Below are 20,362 nucleotides of genomic sequence, written 5' to 3' on the forward strand. Positions count from 1 at the left end.
ATTCACTAAAGATAGAAGTGCATTCAGAGGAACACATGTTTCTATAAATTATTTTAATTATTTTATTTTGATAAAATACGTTTTCATTGATCAGCTTAGTGAAATTAGATGTGGGTAGTTTTAGGAATGCTGACATGTCCTGGTTGTAAATGTAATACTACTATTCTAAAACTTTTTAAAGAGCATTTTGCTAATCATTTTTAAATTATCATCAGGGGTGTAAAGTAATGAATTACAAATACTCATGTTCATGTAATTAACTACTTTTTCCAGAGAATTTAACTTTTTTAAGTAGTTTAAAGGATGGAGGCAAGAACAGAGTCAAAGGAGGGAAACTGAATACTTTATCAGAGATTTTAAAGGGCTGATGACAGGGCTAGACTGGGAGTAAAAACCAGCCCTGGAAATATTCAGCCCATCCAGCCCACACGTTCTCCCATGATAACTTTACCGTCAGACCCCCTCACTGTATTAAAAACAAGACTTCTTTTATGCTATCTTTTATCTGGCTCTATTCTTCAGTTTTGATGCGAAGGCTTAGCGTCTGCATACAGTGGAACAGTATTCAAACAGATGTATTAGTAAGATAATGATAAATCACAGGTAAAATAATGCTCCTCGTTACCATGGTTAGACGTAATAATTAGGGATGTCATAAAATATTGATATATTGATTGGCATGTTATTTTATCTATATATTTTTGATGCATCAATATATTAAAATTAGCTGATATTTAAATAAGAAGCCTAATTTGTGTGCTTTCCAATTCACTCAGTTGCCCTTTTGTTTAACAGTCTAGCATAATAGCGTTGGGACCACAAGAGGGTTAAAACATTTACTGAAGCCATTTGCGGGTAGGACATGACAGATAGGTATCACCCATACAGGACATGCTGATGCAGCGCAGCAGATGGCAGTCTAAAGTTACAAAGGTTTTTGGAATTCTTCAAGAATGAACAAAGTGACATTGATGAATTTGCAGGCAAGTGTATGAAACTGGTGTAATTGTGCAAACTGAACGTTTAGTAATGACGTAGTTTATTATGCAATTTCTCTGTATGTTGCCTTAAATAGTGCTTTCATTCAAGCTGTCAAACCACAAAGCGACATACGTGTAACTGAAAATACATTGAGTAAGCTATATGATAGAAACATGCACAATATAACATCCAGTAATGACTAGTGTAAATAATCTTTGTCGTTTGATCAGCATGTACAGACCAAATTGTCAAAGTTTGGCTGGTTAACATTAACCAGTTTGCTCCTGCCGGTAGATGCCGTAACTACACCATTAGATGGCAAAAAGCATCTTTCTTTCTTCATTGACAGCCATTCAAATGTAGCCATGTACTCTGCCATTTACCAAAAATTTTAGCAATATATAAATGGAAAATGTTTAATTATATTACAGTAGATGATTGCCAGTGAAAAATATTTGGGCATGAAATGGACTGACATTTTTCCCTGCCTGTAGCTGTGGTACCAGGAGTCGCTAGTGAAGGCACTGGGACTGTGGTACCACCAGGTAATCAGCGTTGTCAGCATGTCAGGACTGAATTTTCATGCGGCTCCTGAGTTTATAGTCACATGGCATTTACAGCTCAGGTGATTGGCTAAAAAACCTGTATTCAGAACTGAGTGCCCATCAGCAAAAATGGCAGAATTCCATCAACTGCCACTGAGATGAATGGAAAAGCTAAAGGTTAGCCTTCTACAAGTCTTATAAACCTCCCTGGCTCAGACACTCAGCCTCTCTCTCTCTCTCTTTCTCTCTGTTCTGTTAAGTTGCCATGTTGGGGAGTTGTACATGTTAAGCCGAAAGTATACTTCAGATTTGACAGGAATGCTTAGCATCAGCATACAGTACAGTGCTCAGCCTTTTTAATATATAATTCTACATCGCCTACAACTGCTATGGGATACTGGACTATTTCTCTTTAAGAGTTTAGACCCATAAAGCTGTCTTTATATTCCTTCAGACTCGAGTCATACAAATGCAGGCATCTCCTGGCCTCCTCACACACACATTCTTGATGTGCACATACACTGTTTTTGTTTCCATCTTCAACTTCTGTTATTTAGTGCCGATTACATATTTTTTGTCACAGCAAAGGCTCAACAGTGAATTTTGCCACCTTGTTGATCCATAAATTAGTGCAAATGATTCCAGGCGCATACGCATATTACACGTTCAGAGTATGCATTTACATAACATTTACATTTATGCTTTAAGCAATTGGTTTTATCCAACGTGACTTACAGTGCATTCATACTGTACATATGATCAGTTTGTGTGCACCTGGGAATTGACACATGATCTTGGCAGTGCTAGCACCATGCTCTACCAGTTGAGTTACAGGAACCCCTATGCACAGTTACAAAAAATGGGCCGCACACGTTCAGTGCTCGAACACTCTGCTAAAGACAAAATTTGCATTATACATCCTGTACACAGATGCCTAGCATTCATGTCTGAAAAAAGTACACTTTGGGCTTAAGGTGACAAGAAGACATTAGTGAAGATTGGATACTAATTCACTCTGGGTCAGTGGACAGGGCAACAGCCAGAAAGACAGAGAGAAAGATGGACCCTTCAGGGAAAGAGCAGACAAGGCCTGGGGCCGGATTCACAAAATGTACTTAAGAAGAAATTTCTTCTTAACAACCAATTTCTTCTTAATTTGTAATTTAAGAAAAAAGTTATGAATATTTTGTGTTCCCGAAAAAACGTCTTAAGAAAGTAATTTTTTCTTAAGATAGTTCTTAAGAAAAAACTTAAGAAGGATTCAATTTCTCGGGAAAAACTGTTCATCTTACATAACATCTTAAAGTTAGGATAATCTCACAGTTGTCTTAAATCCTAAAAGGTAAGATGAATTAACTGGGGTTTTCATAATGTGTCTGAAGTCGCAATGGGCTGTTTACGTAGAAATGTTATTTTAGACCAAAAAAAGTTTGTTTTGTTTTGTGTTTAATGATTATTTTTTTTTCAGCTTTCAAACCATGTAAATGTTATCACCAAATTCAAACAATATATGCTGAACCTTATTAATTTGTTGTACCAATCATGTTAATGGATGCGCTGGATATAACGTTCAATCTCTGCGATCTTTAGAGTGCATAGAAACATAATAATTATAACATTAGAAAGCTGCGACTTTCTTTTTCACCCCATCCACATCTTTAACGGAGACGGGCACAACAGAGACAGCCTCTGCCACTCTTTCCCAATTAACTGCCTTGTACTTTCCGACGTGATATGATTATCAAGCTTCCCAAGGAGAACTTTTTCCTTGCGGTAATTTCCTCAGCTCTTGTCTAATGAAGTTTTCTTTTCTTTTCCTCCATGTCAAATGAAAAGATATCAAATGGTTAGCAGAAAGTAAATTCTCCTATGACGGGTCATGTTGTTAAACTAACACATCTCACGCAGTTTACATGAAGAAAAAAAATTGGTATCGTAAGTTGCTTGCTACTTTAAAAAAAAAAAAGGTTCATAGATAAATGTATCATTACGATTTAGCAGTGTTGAATTATTGAATTTGGCTATGTGACAAGGCAAGACTATGAGCAGGCTGATCAGACAATGTCAAAGCCTGTCTTTTTATTATAAGAAAATAATTAAGATGTTCTTAAGAAAATATTTGAGAACTTCTTATGATTTTTTGAAGAATTGCACTTAGGAACATTCTTACAAACTTCTTATAATTTATCCTAATTTATCCTAAACATATATTTATAATATAATGTTTCTTAATTTTTTTCTTAAGAACATTTTTGTGAATCCGGCCCCTAGTCCACTGAGAGACATTGTCAGTAGACTGAGGAATGAAAGAATGAAAGAGGATAGACAGAAAAGATACAGATAAAATCATTGAAATTATCTGGTATATGAGATAGGACCTGGGGGTTGAGTATCTACACTCATTGAGCGCTTTATGTGGAACGCCTGTACACATACTTAATAATGTGATTATCTAATCAGCCAATTGTGTGGCAGCAGAACAATGCATAAAATCATGCAGGTATGGGTCAGAAGCTTCAATGTGAAAATGTGATAGCAGTGATTTCGACCATGGCATGATTGTTTGTGGCAGACGGGCTGGTTTCAGTATTTCTGTAACAGCTGATCTCCTGCGTTTTTCATGCAACAAAAGTCTGTAGAGATTACTCAGAATGGTGCCAAAAACAAAAAACATCCAGTGAGCGGCAGTTCTGCAGACAGAAACACCTTGTTGATGCGAAGTTCAATAGAGAATGGCCAGACTGGTTAGAGCTGACAGAAAGGCTACAGTAACTCAGATAACCACTCTATACAATTTTAGTGAGCAGAATAGCATTTCAGAATTCACAACATGTCTAACCTTGAGGCGGAAGAGCTCCAACAGCAGAAGGCCATGTTATGGTCATTGCTCAGTCAGTGTACATGCAGTACTGTGCAAAAGCATATAAGATGTTTCACAAAAATATGTGTCTTGAGATGGTTATTTACATCTTCAGCTTTAGTATATCAATAGGAAATATACATTTTAGACTCCCAAATATTTATTTTGAAAATAGAATAGAATAGATTAGAATAAAAAACAGGTCACCCTGCAACAGATGGCATGGCCCCCAAAGTGCCCCCCACTGAACATCGAATCAGCCTGGGATTACATGAAGATACTGAAGCAATTGAGACAGCCTAAATAGATAGAAGAACTGTGGTGAAATCTCCAAGAAGTTTGTAACATCCTAACTGTCAACAACCAAGAAAAATTGTGTCCAGGTGTACCTAGAAGAATTATTGCTGTTTTGAAGGCAAAGGTGGTCAAACCAAATATTGATTTAGCTTTATGTTTACTGTAAACTGTATGACGTTAGTTGATTTAAATCCTCACTATGCAACTTTTTTCACAAGTGGCTAAAAACTTTGCACAGTACTGTATAATATATATATATATATATATATATATATATATATATATATATATATATATATATATACACACACATACATATACAGTATATAAGGCTATATAAGGCAAACAATACCAAAAAAATACAAAATCTCTTATCTTCTATTCTATTGTAGTCTTAAGACATAGATGTCTAAATGTGCTTATTATTATTCATAAATTGGAAATAAAATATGATTAGTTATGTAGATGAAAAAAATGCTGATTTCTGTTCTGCCGATAGGGGGCACCATTATGCAAACATGAGTAACCCACTCCGTCTTTCCACATCGTCCATTGCAGTAATTCATTCTTCCTTTCTCTCCCTCCTTACACACACAGACACATGAAAACAGTCTAGATGTACAGGTTTCAATCTACCATGTCAGATGGTCCACAAATCCCAATCACATGATTCCCTCGTTAGAGCTACTGTCCAAGCAGCTCTTAATTAGTGCTCCCTTACTCCCAAATGGAGTCAGAGAGTGAGGGAGAGGAGGAGACAAGTATATAGTAATTACAGTTCTCCATCCACTCACTCTGTCCCTTAGGATATTGAGTCTGAATCTAAATCACTGTTTAACAGGTCTGATAATACTCTCATCTCACCAGTGAGCAGACTGCATCAGGCTGATCCACAATCTGTAGGTTGAACTTCATTATTAACACAGTTATAATAATGGGAAGGCCAAGCTGATTTGAGATCAACACTCAAATTGCTAGCAGACCTAGTGTTGGACTGCAAGGATTTTAGTACCCATGTGATACAAATATGGGTGTTTTGACAAAAATACTATATCACATTATAAGTATTTTTTAATTGTATTTATTTATTATTATTTTTTACGTTAATGCAGATTTTTGCTAATTCAGTTTGCAGTCCAGTTTAGAAATATCTACTGCTTTTTACTACTGATGATTTTAACTATTGGTGATCAGTTTATGTCTGTTTATTTCAGTGTTTGAGTAAATTATTATTTGTGTTTTATGGGATAAAAATTGACTTTTCAATGCAAATACACACATACAACATTTTAAGTTTAAATTAGTTGAAAATAAATAGGATATTTGTTTCGACAAGGACTATTCATTTATGTTCCTGGAGGGCCAAGTCCTACAGAGCTCCTTAGAGGACAATTTTCTGAAATATTTTGTGTTCCCTCGCAATAAATTAACCATGGTTTACAACAGTAACCATAGTTGAACCATGGTATTTGTATTGACCACTGTAACCACAAAATTTCCCATTGTTTTACATTAGTAACTATAGTTCAGCTATGGTATTTTTAGTAAAACCATAGTAACTATACAGTAAAATATGGTAATAAAAATCATAATGTTGTGGTTACTATGGTTTTACTACAAATACAATAGTTCAACTAAGTTTCCATCAATGGTAACGATCATGGTTACTTCAATATTACTATAGTTAAACCATAGTTAATTGAATCCAAACTATGGTTTCAGCAACAACAAAAAAGAAGAAAAAAAACATTCAGTGTGTCTTCAGGGTCGTGAATTCATCTCTCATGCTCTGGACAGCCAAATCTTAGCTTTGTCGTTGAAACTGCACACTTTAACAGCGAGTGACGGGGTCTGGGTAGCTCAGCAAGCTGACTATCACCCCTGGAATCACAAGTTCGAATTCAGGGTGTGCTGAGTAACTCCAGCAAGGCTTCCAAAGCAAATAATTGGCCCGGTTGACTCGTTGTGTAGAGTCACGTTGGTTACCTTCCTCGTGATCACTATATGGAGGTTCGCGCTGTTGGTGGGGCACGTGGAGAGTTGTGCATGGATGCCGTGGTGAACAACGTGAGCCTCCACACATGCTAGGTCTCCGCAGTAACAAGCTCATTACCGAGTAACTGTACCACCACAAGGAATCAGAGCACATTTGGAATTTGGCATGCCCCCCCACAAAAAAGAATGAGTAGATTATTTCCCTGCTTGTGGTCTGACAGTGTATCATTTTAAAACGTCCATGTTTTATATTGTGCATTGTGTGTGTTTCTTTCAGTGAAGGATGACGAATGATGACATTTTGCAAATATAAAAATATAAAGAAAGCGATACATCCCTCTGTCTGATGGGACGAGAGCTGTTTTATATAACACTTATTTAGACTGTTTGCATTCATTGTGAATGCATGAAACTTAAGATACCTTGCTCCGGCTTCCTTTCGTTCTGAAACTGAAGCCACTCCAGTCTCCTCCCACTATAGTTCTTCTGCAGCTCCAAAGGCACTGCACAAGTGAGGCACGTGAGGACTGGAAATAGAGCGCAGAGATGTGAGGAGGATTTTTTGCCATCCCAGCCTTGCATGACCCTTCTTCTCCAAATCAAGCAGCTTCGCCCATTCAGTACAATCACTGCTATTGCCTGGGCTGAGCACGCAGAGACACAGCACTTGCTGAGATTAATTGTGTTTAATTGTAAGTGCATATAACTTGCTCTTGGCTCGTTCAGAGAGCCAAAGCCACTCCCGTCCCCTCCCACCATCACCTGGCCTGAGTCCACGCTGACACAGCACTCAGTGAGATTGATTGTGTTCATTGCAAGCATGATACTCGAAATCCTGCGCTCTGTGCTTGCTTTTGGGCAAGCTGACTCTGGTAACCTATCCTCCCTATATCTAGCAAGGATGGGATCCAGAGCATGGAGAAGATGATGAGGATGATTTGTCACCAGCCTGAGTCTTGCATCTCTCTTCTTCTCAATCTCAAGTGGCTTTACCTTTTCAGTATGCACATGGCGATTTACGGCAGATCTATTTTGTTTTTGGGCTTTCAATGGTGAGACATTTATTTGCTCAGGCTTACCATAATTTACCCCCGTGAACTGGAAAATGGGACAAGCAGCCTCTGAGACTGAGTTTCTTGCATGAGCCTCAAAAAAATTATGAATGCTGTTCACTGTGTTGGCACACCTCAGAGTTTCACCACCAGTGCCATTCTTTCCAGAGCTGCACAAGCAGCTTATAATGGCTTGACATTCTTCCTAGTCAGTGAGAGTTCCAGTCTCTGGCACTGCCTTTGTGATACCTGTTAAATTTGTCAAGATTTGGCACTTTGGCCACCAAGGTCTCTGTCCAGTAAATTGTATTTTAATGCACTGCTTTGCATATTTATTTCTTCATTATGTCAATTATCTTTCATAATAACACTTCACATTTATATCTACAATGAAGACGCACAATAGTGTCATACATGCAGCAATGCTTCTGATTAATACCAGCTGTGTTCAAAATCACAACTTTGCAGCATGTTGCAGGTAATCATAAGTCTTCCAATGCTCAGTGGATCAACATCCTTGCCAGTGCCATAATTCATGTTCACGATATAGGCCTTCTGATTCACGACATTCAAGGAGCTAGGAAGCTGATCTGCTAACAACAATGCACCATTGAAACGTGAGCAAGATCTGCTGGAATCAAAGTCACAGAGGTGGGACCAAGTCATTGTTTTCCAAGTCACAAGTAAGTCTTAAGTCATGGCATTAAAGTCCCGAGTCAAGTCCCAAGTCAAGGCAGGCAAGTCCCGAGTCAAGTCCTAAGTCAAGGCAGGCAAGTCCAACTTAATTTACAAGTCCTCAACTTTTAGCTTCAAGTCTTAAACAAGTCATTAGTGCGCTTTGCCCAAATTAATGTCAAGTATTAATTACTGTAGTAAATTTATACTAATTTTATCTAGATGTTTCTAATTTATAATCAAATTTTATCTTCTTTTTTTATCGATATCTACCTGTAAAGACTTGTAAAACAACTTACCTCTGTCTGTGGATTTTCAGATGCCTCACAAAATTGGACATTGTCGACGAGGTGTCTGTAATTTTGGAACCACAGGTTCTACATGTTGCAATCCTTTTGTTGCCTTTAACGCTGTATTCAATATATCCCAATTATATCACCTTTGGTATCATTTTTGCTCTGTCCTTGTCCTTAAATGCGCCGTGGTCTTCAAACTTGGTCCAGATTTTGTGGAAGCTGATTGGTTGGTTGTCTGATTGGTTGAATATGGAGCGTTGAAATGCAGATTTGAAAATCAAATGAATCGTTTATTTGGGAAATTAATCGTTGATATACTGCACATTTTTAATTATACAACTCTTATCTTTGGTTTTAAAAAGTATAAGTATTTCCAAGTCAGACGGCTGAAGTCCAAGTCAAGTTGCAAGTCATTGCTGTCAACATCTAAGTCGAGTCGCAAGTCTTTTTTGATTCTATCGAGTCGAGTCGCGAGTCATCAAGTTAGTGACTGGAGTCCGAGTCAAGTCCAAGTCACGCGACTCGAGTCCACACCTCTGCAAAGTCATCATGCAAATGAAATACCACGTAAATGTTTGAACTGACTTTAAAAATTTTTTTGGTGAAGATCTCTAAATAAGATCTTAATTATGGGACAAGATCATCCTGAGAACTTTAAGGGAGGCATATTGCAACTGAATCCAGCTCATTCACTGAGATACTTAAGCTGTTACTAGTGCTTTTGGTCTAGTCATAGACTACATTGTTAATAAATATCTTTTGAATTCTCAGCCATTTAATTCTCTGTCTGGTTGGGTCGGCTCTGAATTATCGCAAGTGAAAACAGCACGTTGTGTGCTGAGAAAATCATCGGCAGCCAGCTCACATACCTCACACACCTGTACAGCTCCAGAATGAGAAGCAGGACAGGGAAAATCCTGTCTGATCGCTTGCACCCTGTAAACTTTCATAAACATAGAGACTACTGTCATCTCTCTCATTCAAATGCTCTTGACATTATCATAAAACTGAGTGTGGTAAAGTTTCACATTCAGGATATACATTAAACTCATTTCACATCATAAAAACCAAACCAACTAGGACATACACTTATCTTTTATATAGCACAAGCCAACATAGAAATGTTATCATCCCCATCAATAAAATAATTCAATGACAATTGTAAATTGTTCATAAAAATATCCCTTTCATGAGACAAGCCTTTTTTCATGAGACTGTTTCTTATCATTTTTGAGAAATGTATGTACAGTAGCTAATATTCTTACTCTGTTAACCTGTAATGGCTCTTATGGCTGCTCATCATCATCTTAAAAGTCTGTAAAGCTACGCTGTAAAATCAGATATAGTGCTTACGCCACTATGCACATGTTAATATTGTTATAATTTGTATTAAATGCATCGTTTACTGCACGGTTCTTTATTGTGCTATGCTGCTGTTACTGGGATGTCAGAGTTAATGTACATTGTGCGCAGACCTGGCTCCACGGTGGGCCTGGGTAGGCCTGGATTTTTGAGCATAGAAATTCAAAAGAGTCTGCTTCATAAGTAGCTGAATCATTTGGGAAAAGATGATAAATAATTTCTATATACAGTATATTATATTGGGAATCATTGTAAAATCAGACACTATTCGAGAATTACACAGCATTATTCGAGACAAATGTATACTAAAGTAATAGCCGCAAAAACACATATCATAAGTAGCTATACCCTGTGCGTATCAATCAGCTCCCTAGCTCCCTATGACATGAGCTTTGTGAACACAAATTCGGCAAGGGTGTTTATCCACTGAACATTGGGACACTTATGACACAATCAGTTGTGACACAATAACGAGCTTGCGCATTTAAGCGCAGCTGTTATTAATCAGCACTATCGTGGTATAAATGATACTATCCTTCATATTCGTTAAAGATATTCAAATATACAGTGTTATTAAGAAAGATAAATTACATTAAATAAAGACATAAAAATATAAATTAGTGTATTTTAAACCAACTTTTAACAACTCTACAACCTAATTCACACTGCACTCCTATCCTTATTCCAGGATATTGCCGGGATCATTGCCGGGATCAATGCCGGGGAGCCTTCTGTGAGAATGCAACCCAGTGCCGGAATGCCAGGAAATTTGATCCCGGGATCAGACCCTAGTAACAATGCTGGGATCCATCCAGAATGTGTCTGTGTGAAGAAATGCAGAGCTGATACCATGAAGTGTAGTGTGTGTGTTGTAGTGATACAGCCATGGTTATTGATGTGAATTTCTGTCCACCAGATGGTTAAAGAACAACATTAAATTAATAGTAAATGTTTAATCTTGTTCAAAAACTAAATAAATAAAGGGTTTAAAGTAACATGTACATGCAGCATCATTGCAACATAAAGGTTATTGGAGCAGTCTCACATAAACGCTCAAGAAAATTATTTCAGTTGCATAAGCACAACAACATAACAGCAAGCAGTGTCCTGAAGTGCCATTTTCTCATTGTGAGTATGTGAACAAACACCGTAATCATTACAGACAGGGAACGCGCATTCCGGGAAAAAAAGGCAAGGGAAAATTATTTATTAAAGTTATTTATAATAACATTACCATCATATTTTATTTACAGTAATTTACTGGCTTCTGTAATGCCAGTAATTTACTGTAAATGAACAGTAATTTTTTTACAGTGTTAATTATACATAAGAAACACTACCACAACCAAACACTTTTACCAGTTTTGTAATGACTCAATATAGATTTTTATAAAAACCTATAGGTTTTAACTCGGTTTTAACAAGAAAATGTATTTATTTCTATTTTTAAACAAATAAAATAGGCTGCAGTACATTTCTGGTTTTCTCCCAAATATAGCTTATATTTTCTGTTTTAAAGCTTGTAGAAATCATTATCTAAATTAACCATCAGTTTAGTTTTTCCATACACAGATTATTTGTTTACAAAAGTTTGAAAGAGTTGGCTTTTTGAATGAAAATACAGGGTTATCAGTAAACCCAAGACAATTAAATTAAACGTCATACCATGTCACTTTTGTCTTTATAGGATTGTCTCGGGATGTGTGTGAATGCGAGCACAGATTACAGGAAAGCTCTTGCGGTGGGAACAAACAAATTTTACAGACCCAGAACAGTTGCCAGAATGACTTTACCGGTATTAATCCCGGGATCTCTGTGTGAAATGGGTTTAATATTTCAAAGTTTTTTTTTTCTTTCGTCATCATTATGCACAGTTAAAACAATTGCCTTCAAGTAAATCAAGTAAATATACTTATTTGGCTCAAGTAAAGTGGACTATTCCTAGTTCACTTTACTTGAGGCAAATAATTACATTTACTGCCAAATAAGTACATTTACTTACATTTTTTGAGGTAATTGGTTCACATGCTTTTGTAAGTAAGGTTAACAAATTAGATTTTACAGTGTGGATGAAAGACATTATAAAAAACAGCTTTGACATCTTATACTGTATACACATGTGGTCCTCTTGATGAATTGAGAGCCTTCAGTAGACATGATGACGTTTCCGATTAGGGAACTGTGGCAGCGGGGGCGTGGTCAAGCGCCCGTCCGGGAGAGGAAAGCGGTAAGGGCGCTTACACCTGAGCTAAATTATGCCTAACACCTGTCTCTAATTCCAGTGAGCACGAGGAGAGCGGCATAAAAGCAGACACCGAGCCTCCAGTCGGGGGGAGATGACAAGCCAACTCAGTGCGCTTGATCACTATTGTGTATTGGAAAAAGAGAATTAAAAGCTTACCTGTTGCTGAACACCTGTTCCCTGTCCTCCTTCTTGTGGGAAACGTTACAGGAACATAGTGAGCAAAGATCCTTCCTGGTTTTTATGGTGCATTTTGGGATTTTTTTTAGGGAGCGAATATTTCAATGCTCTGAAACGATTTTGTTATCGAGACAGCCCTAGAAATCACAGACTCCCTGATCAGTAACCTGACTACTGAACTTGATTTTTTGATGCACCCATAGTTTTCAATTCTTTCGACACACTTATGGTTGATTTAAAAATTGTCAAGTTTAGTTCTTCTCTTTCATGATAGGCGGAGGGTGGACCAGTTAAAAAAGTGTGTTGCGCCAACTACTGTACCAGGGCAAAATTGCTCGTCAATTAGTGTCACCTATTGTAAAGTCGTGAAAGTGCTAACAGTTATCATTTACCTTGCTTTTAATGTAAAAAGGGCCATTCAACAGCAACATTTGTTTTGCATTATCGGGTCACTTCTAGACTGAAAAGGCCTTAACTCTGCAAGACAGTGGGCTTTCATTAACAGAACTAAATAACCTTGATGTTGGCATTTAAACTGGATATAAATGAATGGTGCAAATACATTTGCGATAATCTAATGTGTAATTTGCTTACCGGATACTAGTGGATATGATTGAGGTCCTGCAACGGTTGAACCCAACTCTGCTCCCGTATGATTAGCCAAGCTGTTCTTCATCTCCTCCAATCCACCAGCCAGAGATGCCATAGCCGAGTAATCAGATGTCTATGGAGAGAGATTTCATTAGATGGATACAATAGAAGAAAATCAACACCATGAAATCACTACATACATTAACCTTGCATTTGGGCTTTTGTTGGTGTGTGTTTTATGCACTTCTCTGTGTGTCTGATATATGCTCCACAAGAATGTGTTCAGAGCTATTGAAGAGTGTTTGTGTAAATCCAGGTTATGTATGTGGGCGACCTCAGACTGACCCTGCTTGTGTGCTTTCATTAACAATTTCTTACAATGATACCCCCCCCCCCAACCCCAGACACACACATACACATACACATGTACCCATACACACACAGTGATTCATCTCCATTGGTGGTAATGGAGATTTTCACTCAGGTGTGGAAGGGTTTTGATGGCTGACTTTGGAAAGTAGATGTCGCTTCTGTTTTATTGCTTGAGGAGGTTATTAATAACCCTGATTAGGTGTGGATTACACCCAACAGTACATAGACAGTGACACCTGCCCCTGCTGTTACCTTGCAGTTACCATTTAAGACTATTACTATCCACTTTTAACATTCCTGTAAATAAATGTTGAACTGTAAACAAACTTGTGCTGTATTACACAGGGTATTTTTTTTTGTGTATGTGAGTGAATGTGTTGATGTGTATCACAGTGACCCCATAAACACCTCTGTGCTCATCACCACAGCGAGGGCAGTAGACTGTGACCTAACCAATCAGAGCTCATGTCGACCACCTCCTCTCTCCTCCTCTGTCTCTCTCCATCCCTGACTCCAATGTCTTTTTCTCTGTGTTTCAGCCATTCAGTTTGAGATAGGCATTCCCTCTCCATTTATGCAGCTTGCCCCCGCAGCTTGGGACAAGCTGCTTGCCCCCCCAGTGTGTATGTAGATTGGGAAGTTAGCTGTAGTAATTGGGGATTATGAAGTGAGGCCTTGCCTCTGACGGCAGACTAGTGAAGATGGATGATTCTCATTTTAGCCTGTAAATGTTGTCAATTCTGAAGCTTCGCAACCCATCAACGCCTATCATGCACACACATACACATTTCACATACAGAAACACACAGTACACACACCACAGCTGGGGCAAAGATTGGAGAAGGGCCAGACGTTGAGAGAGGGAGAGAAGAAAAAATGCATGGACAAAATAGGTGTAAAGAAATGGGGTTTGTAAAAAGAGAGAAGAATGGAGAATGAAGAGAGAAAAAAGGAGATTTTCGAAAACAAATCATCAAAGCTTTTTATTTTATTGATTTTGACTAAATAACAGTCACTCGGATATCTGAAACTTACTGGAATTCCATTTCAACTGCTCTCTATCGCTATCCCTCTCTCTCTGGTGTCACAGTTTTCTCTGGGGTAGTTTTTGACACAGCCCCTCTGTAATGGCTCTTCTCTCAGCACACATCAATAACAGATGAGGCCCCTAATCGTGCGACACGAAAATAATTTCACCCCAACCCACAGCCACATTTACATAATAGTATTTCCTCTCAGGTGCTCTTTCTCTCTCCCATTCCCTCTATGTCCCTTTCTTTCTTTTTCCCTCAGCTTGTATGTATTGAGCATGGAAACTGCCATCTTTTTCTCTTCATGAATGATGGGAATTATTTGTCTTGTTCTTTCCCAGTTCCTTGATCTTTCCATCTCTCCTTCTCTCGGTCTGTCTGACTCTCGGTCTAGTTGGTTAATTAGTTCAGGGTAAGGGTTGTTGGGCTGTTGATGTATCTCTGGCATAATGTAAGGAGATGGAAAGAGGAAATTCAAATGAAAAGACTCACAAGCGTGCACTGTTTTATATGCTCCCCTTTGAAGTGCAGGACACTAATTAATAGATCTGCTAGTACTTAATGGTCCTTCCAGCACCACAAACTGAGAGACGGAGAGAGTAAATGAGAGGAGAAATGGAAAGAAGGTAATGTGGCTAGAAATCTAAAAGACACTGAGAGGGAGAGGGAGGGAAGGAGAAAAGATGAAAAAATACATTTCTTCACTATCTAATGGATATACCTTGACTGTAAATTTATCGGAGAAGAAAGAGAAAAATGCATTTACATTTTGTTTATATTCTTGGCAGATGCTTTCTTACTAAAGTGACTGTTGTGACAGTGCACAGTATTTAACATCATTCACAACTGCTTGCAAACTGTATATGTCACTATTCATACTTAGTAAATATGCCAGTAAAGTTGCAGTGCTAGATAAAGGTCAATAATTAAAGATGACATGAACACTAATAATAAGGAATTAAAGGGGGGTGTAAATATATATATATACTTTTTTCCCACTAAAATATATATATTCAATATAATTTTTTTAATGTTTTAGTTTTTACTGTTTTAGTGCCAAAAACTGTCACTATTTTTTTATTCCATAACATTTTTGCTGTTATGCTTTTAAGGCGTATTTAAAAATGCCCTCTTTGCATGCAAAATGAGAAACAGCGCTTACTAAAAGGCTGCAGGTTTGCTGTCTGATTCAGTATAGTTTTTCACTGCCAGTCATCCTCTATGCAAAGCTTACATGACATTGTGACTGATTCACAAAACAATATGAGCTGAAAGGTCAGTCTGAGGCTACATCCACATTAATCTGGATAGATAAAAAAATTGTGTTTTCGTTATCAAAACGATCAGCGTCCACACTGCTGTTTTCAAGTGCTTTCTAAAAGTTACTACGTATGAAAACTCTTAAATCTCCTTCCTGTTCATAAGAAAAATCATTGTTTCATGTATAATCTGAAATGCAATAGTCCTGGTGTTCTGTCGCCAGAAAGCAATTCCCTTAGCCTTTAGCGAAGTAACATTTATATTTATAATATATTTATATTTATGTATTGATTTAGAGAAAAGTAACATTTATATTTAAAAATGCTATCAACGTGATTACCAGGCACCACTACAACATGGGCTGCCATCTTGATAGTTTTGGGTTGAATGGATCACATGATGGCATCACATGACAATAAATACCTCATAGTTTTCAGACATCTCCGTTTTCTCTTTCCACACTACAAAGTGAAGATGGTGTTTTCAAATGTATACACTTGGGAGAGCAATTTCGAAGTATATGCAGAGTTACACAGACAGGAACAGGACAAGATTTGGCGACTTTCCCTCATTTTACTCTTTTCATTAGTTCCTCTGGGTCCGGATTCAAGAAAAGTTTTTTAAGAAAAAAATATGAAAGTTCCAAGTATAAATTATACAAATTTTGTATGAATGTTCAAGTGCAATTCTTGAAAGATTCTTAAGAAGTTCTCAAATATTTTCTTAAGAACATCTTAATTTTTATTCTTAAGAATAAAATGACAAGTTTTGACATTGTTTGATTATACCATAGGCTGCTCATGAGGTTGCCTTGTCTAATACAACAAATTCAATATTTCAACACTGGTAAATCGTAATGATATATTTGTCTATCTATTAACCTCTTTAAGTCACAAGCTACTCACAATCTTTTTTTTAAAGTGCTTGAGGCATGTTAGTTTAACGACATTAACCATCACAGGGGAATTAATCATTTGACAACTTTTATTTGACATGGAGATTAAAAAAAATGAAACAAAAACTTCAGTATACAAGAGCTGGAGGTTCCAACTAGGCCCTTTCCCACTGCAGGGACTATAGCCTGTAGTTCCTTGAAGCTGTTTTTAGGAAAAAATTTAGTTCCTACTCTGGAGTAGGTACTTTTGGGGTTATAGAGGGACTGTGATTGGTCAAAAGACCTGTGACGAACAAAGCATTGAGAAACTTGAGTCGGCAGTCGCCATTTGTAAACAAACTTGTAGCTTAGCCTGCTAATCAGAGGATTATGCTAATACAGTGTCCATACAGAAAATAAAGTGATTTCTGTATTACAATATCAAATTTATCCTGGTATGATGGATATAATTAATAATTACCTATTGAGAGTAGGTAATTGAACTCTATTGTACTCTAAACCGTCATAAAATCTAGTTTTTATGTTTGATGTATTGCGTGCCTGTTACTCCGTGGTAAACTAGCATCAGGACGTCTTTTTTAAGTCAATGGGTGAGTATTTCAGTACAGTAATTTATGTTGAGTCATAAAAACCTTTATGGTAAAAGATCATGTTAATAAAAAAATTGCATTTTCAACATGTTGTCCACTGAGTTCAGCATGTGCTACGTGGTAGCGATGCGAGGCCTCTCTCCTCTCACTCCGGCTGGAGCATGGCACCAGTGTAAACTATAATCTGCAAGGTTGCTACTGAAAACTGGATAATGCTGACTTCGGAGGATGTATAAGGAGGTAGGATGATATAAGTGGCTTTTTAAACTGTTCAGAGACAAGTTCCTTAAGAGAATTCATCCAAAAACACTGTTGGTTAAACCATTAACTGATTAGGCAGCTTCCTACATTTTCGGATGCAGCCAAAGTTCGTGTTAAACAGCCCTAACAAAAGTGTAGCTCAGATCCTGGCATCCTCCATCTGTTTTGTTGCTCTTATTGCTATTGAATTGCTCATGATGTCACTATGGGAGCTGCTTTAGTGAGTGCGAATGCAAGATGGGAAAAGTCTCCTTGGGTGTGCCGTTCCTAATAAGAGTTCTCATCTAGAAAGTTACTAAGGGAAAAATATCAGGACTGCAGTTGGGGAAAGGGCCTATTAAGAAAATTACAGCAAGCCAAAAAGGAAGCTTGATAATTATATCACATTGGAAATTTAGAGACTGGCAGGGGAAAGGGTGGTGGAAGACAGTCTTGGCTTCCTAATGATATAAATATTATGGTTCTATGGACTTGAAAGGTTGCGGAGAATGAGCATTATGCAGCGCATCCATTTAAATTGACAAGCATAATTGGTCACCACATTAACAAGATTTCATGAGAACATTTACATGGCTTCAAATCTGTAATTAAAATAACATAAATCACAAAATAGTCAAAAACGTATTTTGATCTAAAATCACATTTCTACTAGAAGTACTTCATTTTAATAAAAAATAGTGACTTCTGAATCAACGTGATAGAACATGTCATATTTTAAACAACCCAGTAAATTCTTTAAAAATCTTACCTTTGGGAACTTTAATATGTTATTTATGAAGATTTTTAAGAATGTTTTTTTTTCTTTTTTCGTGAATACAAAATATTTTAAACTTTTTTCTTAAGTTAGGAATTAAGAAGAAAATGGCAGTTAAGAGGAATTTTCTTCTTAAGAATGGTTTGTGAATCCCCTAGTGTGTATTAATAGTAACTTTTTAACTCACCGTGACTAGATGGGAAGTAGGGTGTAAATGTGGGCAGTCATGAGAATTTAAAAAGATTTACTTTTTGAATTGTGGAGGATGTTTTGAGTTCTTATTGTATGCTTTACAAGTAAAATGAATAGTACAATGAAAATTGTATTTTCTCTCTACAAAGGGAGGAGCTAAATGGAAGTAAAATGGGTTGGAAATGGCATTTAAGACTGATTTTAGCCTAATCAATTGAGTAGCTGCAAGGAGAAGAGCAATATCAAGTTCATCTCCTGTCCCTAGGAGACACGAACACACCCAAACAGAATCAAGCTCTCCATCATTTCTCTCTCCTTCAGAAGCTTTCACAAGCTGGCTGTCAGTGGACGAGAAACAACCTGTCAGTCAATCACACAAGGCCAGTTAGCATATACATCTCTCTCTCACTCACACACACACACACACTATCGTTTCTACCTAACAAAGGAAAAACAGCTCAAAATTCCCGGTTCTCAATTTTTCTGATCGTTTGTGCCACAACAAACCTGATTCACATACACTCAGGGGAGGTGGATTGACCCTAAGGTTAATGCCCTACTCAGCAGCCTTTGACCTTGCCAGCCTCAGTATTCAGTGACAAAATGGACAGAGGAATTATGGGGTCTTTCAGACAAGTCTATAGATTTCTGACACTGGCCTTGTATTTGTGAACGGCTGAATGTGGGGGTGATTGCATTTGACTTTTGAGTGGCATCTTTGACTCCTTATACTTGTTATCAGTTTTCAGTGGCATGTGACCATGTGTGCATGCATTTAGCTGTACTTGTATTCATCTACTATGTGTTTAACTTTTAACAATACTGAGCCAGTTTAAAGATTCAAACACTTACAAGTGGTGCAAACGCAAAGCCCTGCTGGAGAACAGTTAAAATTTAAAGAGATAGTTCACCTACTGATAATTATTCTGTTATTTACTTACCCTCATATTTTTTCAAACCCATATTACTTAGATTCTTCCATCGAACACAAAGGAGATTTTAGGGAAAGTGTTACGAACTGACTGCCTGAGTCACCATTCACTTTCATTGCATCGATTTTACTTGCAATGAAAGTGAATGGTGACTGAGACTGACTTTCTGCATAACATATTTTGTGTTCCACAGAAAGTCATAAAGAGGATGAGTAAATGATGAAAGAATTTAAATTTGTATACTTTCACGATCAAGTATTTCACTAGAATATGCACATAATATACATTAAAAAGGTCTCATTTTGTAGTGTAGTGTAACTAATGCTCTCACTTAGACAAAAAAAAAAAAAAACATGCCATGTGTGGGTCTATTTTGCAAACTAGTGGTCAAGTGTTTGCTACTTTAACCCTAAACCTCTATACAGTGTTAGAACTTAACCTCAGCAAAAAACTCTAAAGAGGACACATCGGCACCAACGAGTTCAAGGCCCCAGCATAAGCTTAGAAAGGTGAAAGGTCAGCTTTAGGTTCACTGGGGGGTTGCACAGGTCAACAGCAGGGTTGGGAAGGGGTCAAGCAAAACTGGCAGCCAGGCGGGGGCAAGCATAAGCTTTTAGAGGAGGTGCACACCACCACCAATGCTGGGTACGCACCCCTACCCCCCAGCCCTTACCTGGGCAGGCTTGTTGCTGATGATGTCAGGGGCGGGGTAAATGTCAGGATAGGGCTGTCGATCAAAGACATGGTCCAATACCTCGAGCTGCTGCGGTGTAAAGAGCTCTCCTCGCATCTGCTTCCGCAGGAAGTCCCGCCCTGAGTGAGCATGTCCATTCGCCAAAGGAGAATCCTGTAAAGCTGGAGAGAAACTCAGATGTCATTCATAAAGTACCTATACTTGGGTAATTGACATGAAAAACTTTTGAAAAGTTGACATTTCCTGCAGTGTCTTTTTGTCCAATTATGTAAATACTTTTTTAATGGACTGATTTACCTAGAGCT

General features: G+C 37.6%; 1 protein-coding gene across 3 annotated transcripts in view; it reads right to left on the reverse strand.

The window, feature by feature from the left end:
* The window catches only part of LOC127644177 (paired box protein Pax-5-like), an 80,279-nt gene that overhangs the window by 18,039 nt on the left and 41,878 nt on the right, over nucleotides 1–20,362 (reverse strand). For 2 of the 3 annotated variants that reach the window (XM_052127233.1, XM_052127235.1), the window contains exons 6-7: nucleotides 20,037–20,218; nucleotides 13,080–13,209 (exon numbers count right to left, since the gene is read on the reverse strand). In XM_052127233.1, the coding sequence (XP_051983193.1) occupies nucleotides 13,080–13,209; nucleotides 20,037–20,218 (312 nt within the window). The remainder of the gene's footprint in view (nucleotides 1–13,079; nucleotides 13,210–20,036; nucleotides 20,219–20,362) is intronic. The other variant, XM_052127236.1, reaches the window with a different exon arrangement.

Source organism: Xyrauchen texanus, chromosome 5 (genome assembly GCF_025860055.1).
Source record: "Xyrauchen texanus isolate HMW12.3.18 chromosome 5, RBS_HiC_50CHRs, whole genome shotgun sequence".
In the NCBI taxonomy this organism is placed as follows: domain Eukaryota; kingdom Metazoa; phylum Chordata; class Actinopteri; order Cypriniformes; family Catostomidae; genus Xyrauchen; species Xyrauchen texanus.